This window comes from Solanum tuberosum, unplaced genomic scaffold (genome assembly GCF_000226075.1).
Source record: "Solanum tuberosum cultivar DM 1-3 516 R44 unplaced genomic scaffold, SolTub_3.0 scf00440, whole genome shotgun sequence".
In the NCBI taxonomy this organism is placed as follows: Eukaryota; Viridiplantae; Streptophyta; class Magnoliopsida; order Solanales; family Solanaceae; genus Solanum; species Solanum tuberosum.
The window spans coordinates 192518-197591 of record NW_006239363.1 but is presented as its reverse complement, the minus strand read 5'-3'; the positions used below and the strand labels follow the sequence as shown (position 1 = coordinate 197591).

The window sequence follows — 5074 nt, the reverse complement described above, 5'->3', positions numbered from 1 at the left end:
TCAAGTGTGTCTTTCTTTCGTTGGATTATTGATTGATCTCCTTATTTTGGTTTTCCATTCCTCAGAAGTTGTAGTAAACAAATCACGCTCTGAAATCCAATTATCACCAAAAAGATTATCATTAACAGTACTAGAGAGTCTAATCAAGTGTTCTTCATTCTCAGGAGTACTAATTGCATTCTGAATAAAAGAATGATTAATTAGTTCATCCACACTCAATAATCTACCTGTAAAATCACAAAACAAACATTCCGTCACAAAACCTTTAGCCATGTTAGAAACATCAGTTCGTATAAACTCTTCATCAGGCATATCAAGACCACAAATCTGACGTTTATATTTGTTAATCTGTCCCACATACCACGTGGGCTTCCCGGTGAGCATCTTTGCGACAACGCACCCTACAGAACAAATATCAAAAATCTGATGCTTGCAACTTGTTTCTTCTTTGGCAGATCCAAAATCAGCAATTTTTACCAACTTATTGTTCGGATAAATAAGTATATTGGTCAATTTTATATCCCCGTGGATATAACCTTTCTTATGAATGTGACCGATACCCTTCAAGAGTTGATAAGCATAGAGTGCTGCCATTTGTTCTGAAATTTTTCCATTAAAAAGTATAAAATCTAGTAAAGTGCCACTAGAGGCGCATTCAAGCAAGAGATTATACGTCCACTTTGCATATTCGACGCTCTCGTCTTCCCCAAAACATCGAACAATGTAAGGCGAACCTTTTAATTGGTTCAATACTTTTCCTTCTTCTCGTAGCACAGAGTACTCATCCGATCCAATTTGTGCAGATTTGACAGCTACAGATTGTGAATAATTGTTGGCAGAAGAATGTGTTGCCAAATATACAGGGCCATTTAATCCAATCCCAACAACATACTGTTTTATCCAACGCTTATCTGTTGTAATCATACTTATAATGAATGAATGAATGATGAGAAAAATAGGTCCTATATATAACAAGTTGAAAAATCCGTTTCCAACTCACAAAGGGATTCAGAGAACAATAAAAGTTGAAAAATCCGTTTCCAACTGAGAAAGGTATTCGTTTACCTACATGTAATTGGAATTCTTACTTTTGAATAGAGGCAAAGAAGCCATGATGTATACAACTACTAATTGTATCTCGTACGATATCATTGATTTCATACTTGAAAGAAAATCCCAGAGCTCTCAATTTCTTTGATGAAATCTCTGAGGGGATTACTGAATCATGATCTTGCCTGTAAACACAGAGAATTAGACTATAAACTTCATGTGGATTATTTAAGTAGGTAGAAATCGATGGATGGATAACCTCTCTATAGCAGGGTAAGGATACTCTTTTTTAAGGTGATCGATAACTTCAGACATTGCCCAACTCCGAGCACAACATATATATCGTCCTTCTGCTTTAATATTCTCCATGAGGAATATGTGGGCGCCACATATATCCTCTATATGAGCTAATGCTATTGATCCCATTCTTCTGTTCACAGCTGTCAGTATAGCTGACACTTCAGGATCACCTATAAAATTAAAGGACATGTTTTATATTTAGTGCCTTTCTTAACAAATATATACAAAGTTATTGACTTCTGTCAAACCTGTTATTGGTGACAAGAGAACTCGAATGCTTGATGGAACTGTTGGAGTGAGGAATGGACCAGCTATAGTTGGGGTTATTGTTGAAACCAAATCAATGCCATTTTCTTTTGCAAACTGAAATGCTGCATCCTCTGTCAAAACCTTTAGTAGTACATAAACCTATAAAAGTGAATTATAAAACAATCGATAAATAACGTAAAATGATAGTAGTACTTTTGATATATGTTGCTCAAAAAATGTTGTCAGATCCTTCAAATAATGCATTACTTTTTAAGGATCCAGTAGATGTATAGGAAAAGAGAATTACCCAACCACTTGGTTTTGTGTTCTTAACATGTTGGATAGGTATTTTGCAAGATTCATCGACAAAAGGTCTCCATTTCCCAAAGTTGTCTCTGGCTGTGATTGTACTGATTGATGATGTGAAAACAACTTTTTTTACAGAATTGGATTTCAAGCAGGATTTCAGAACATTCAACGTCCCCTGGATTGCTGGCTCTATCATATTTTCTTCAACATAGCTGTCTTCATCAAGTTAAAATAATTAAGCCAAAAATTATGCAATTTCAAATAATTTAGGAGCAAATTTGAAACTAATGATTTAGATAAGCATATATATTTACCAACGTTTTCTGTGGCTTGTGGGCAGAATTCCATGGGTGCAGCAACATGGAATAGGCCAATGCAACCTCTCATTGCTTCATCAAAGCTTCCTTCTTTTCTTAAATCAGCTTTGAACAATCTTAGCATCTCACTGCCCTCAGCTAACTTCAATAGATGTGATGACTTCTCTGTAATAGTGGAAAATTCAACCTAAATATTACCTTCGATCTCAAACTCTTATAAGTTGAGAGTACAAGTAGAGACGAACTCAGAATTTGAATAGAGGGGACACTATTGCTTTAAAGGGAAAAAAAACCCCAAAAACACAGTCCCTTGTCTAGGATCAAACTCGCAGTAACGCGAGATACAGTTGCAGGTTCAATCAGCGCACCAAATGAGTTTTGATATATAATTAAATATATCAAGCTTAAACGACTATCTCTATAACAAAAACACCTTTTAGCACAATAAATATATACATTAACAAAGAGTGTTAAAGCCTTTACTTGTCTTAGTTAATTGTCATTAGATCTAATGTCGCTAAAACTTTAAAGACATATATAAAGAATGTTAATTGCCGCTAAAAATATATATTTAGTGGCAATTAAACTATTATCGTTAATTAATTGCCGTTAAAGATCATTTTTAATATAGTAATCTCTCTCTATATATATATTAAAAGTTATCAAATACATGTGCACCCTCACACCACCAGATGGGTCCGCCTCTCAGTACAAGGTAGTTTGGAGAGTTATGAAGGTATATTATAAGAATGGAAGAAGTTGTTTGCAACAAATTTGTAATGTTTAAGAAAAAATTGATAAATTGGACTGAATTTCAACATGTTTAACATGTATGTAAGAATTTAATACACACAATACTGCCACATACTGTTTATCTAGATCAATATTGGCATGCTATTTTTTTTTGTATGAAATTTGAAAAAAGTATTTTTTATTTTACAAAGTAAAATATAATATTTGACAATTGACAATTGAATTTCAAAGTTCAACTCTGAAAATAGGTCGTAAACTATGTCTTTGGCCCACAAGTTTTTTATATAATACTCATTCCGTTTCTTTTTATATGTCATTCGTTTTTATAAATAGTTGATTCATAATACTTATCATTTCATAAAATTAATACATAAATTATCATATTTTTTCTATTATTAGAGTAGTTAATTAGTCTTGAAAATATATACTTTGATCAACCTAGAAAAAGTAATAAGTAACTAATATTCGTTGGAATACTTCATACATTGATTAATTACTCTCTCTATTCACTATTCTATAAAATTTTTATTTGAAAAAGAAATCTCAACAAACAAATTAAAAATAAAAGATGGAAAAAAAAATTAAAAATAATCTTGAAAGTTGAACTTTCAACAATTTTTTTTAAAATTTTGAATCAATTGGTGAAAAAATTTGTCTCCAAAAATAAACTCAAAAATTTATAGTCATCCAAATGTATTTTAATTTTTGAAATCTAGCATATTAATCATTTATTGAAAAATTGACTTAAGAAAACATTAAATAAGGGTAGAAAGGTGAAATTAAAAACAAAGAGAGTAGGTCTTAAACTATGTCTTTGTCCACCTAACTTAAAAATTTAAATTATATACACTATCAACATGAACATGAAGTGATCATGCTCGTTTGTTTGCCAAAAGGTGAGGTTAATGGGTTCGAATTAGTAATTTATACATATTTAGTAAATTTTTAATTATAAATTTAAAATCTAGATTTGATCGAACTTGTAATCAACATACTGATTAATGTTTGGTGTGTGTGAGAGGGGGGGGGGGGGAGGGGGAGGGGGCATTAGTTTAGAAAGAAGGAAGGATAGAGATAAAGAAAAAGAACCAGGATGGCGCACAGCAGCATGGACTTTGTAGCCCATTTGAAGGAGTGATTTAATGAGCCATGAGCCAATGAAGCCTGTCCCTCCTGTTACACAATAGCTCTTCAACTTCTTGTTCTCCTCCATCAAACCTAACCAATAAGAGAAAGCACTACTATTTTTAGCTTGATTTCAAGAGAGGAGTGGTTAACTAGTAGCATTCAAGTTTGGGTAAAAAAAACAAAACAAATGTGGTAGTGATTCCTCCTTGGTTGTCTTTATATGACTTTTCTGTTTGTTCAGGAGATAAACAAACAATATTTGTCTGTCCATTCTTTGAAAGCCCCCATTAGGCATCAACACTTCACCATTTCTTTCTCTCTCCATTCATATTTTATTAAAAGTGTTACTCCTACCTTCTTATTTTATACAAAAATATGTGTTTAACTGAACACAAAGTTATCGACAAATTGTGAACATTTGCCAAAAAAATTTATTTCGCATAACACATAAATATGCTTTTTAACTTGTTTTAGCTGACATCTATATTGTTCAATATTAGGCATGCACAAGTAAATACTAAATATTTAAATTTGTATAAAATTAAACAAGTAGATAATATGTCCTACGTGACATCTCACATGAATTGTCACATAAGACGAGTGTATCTACGTGTTCAACGTTATACAAGTTTAAGTGTTTATGTGTGCACACCCAGACGTAGATGTCAGTTGAGGGCAAGTTAAATATCACATTTACGTAATATATCAATTTTATTTCGATTTATATATTAAAAATATTTTTGCGCATGTTTACAAGTATTCATTATATAAACAAATTAATCATACAATATATGTCTCATAGTTTAATTATGCACACCAACAAAGTAATTTTTAATAAAATATGGGTGATCCAAGTTTTTAAATACATACACCATGTCTATCCTAGTTAAAATATTTTTAAATTAAAAAAAAATGGCGCATGTAGGTTTTGGGTCGTGAATTGTGGATCGCCCATGTGGAACGATCCA

At 32.1% G+C, this 5074-nt stretch overlaps 2 protein-coding genes across 2 annotated transcripts; both read right to left on the bottom strand.

The window, feature by feature from the left end:
* Positions 1–924, bottom strand: LOC102589414 (mitogen-activated protein kinase kinase kinase YODA-like). The gene has a single exon (XM_015303473.1). It carries the CDS (start codon positions 922–924, stop codon positions 1–3), a length of 924 nt encoding a protein of 307 aa, XP_015158959.1.
* Positions 925–985: 61 nt separating this feature from the next.
* On the bottom strand, positions 986–4307 carry LOC102585905 (dihydroflavonol-4-reductase). Its single transcript, XM_006363455.2, has 6 exons — positions 4068–4307; positions 2223–2390; positions 1907–2124; positions 1599–1758; positions 1310–1520; positions 986–1235 (listed from the first exon to the last, which is right to left on the bottom strand). The coding sequence occupies exons 1-6, from the start codon at positions 4189–4191 to the stop codon at positions 1085–1087; spliced, it is 1032 nt and encodes a 343-aa protein (XP_006363517.1). The 5' UTR covers positions 4192–4307; the 3' UTR covers positions 986–1084.
* Between the last annotated feature and the right edge of the window lie 767 nt (positions 4308–5074).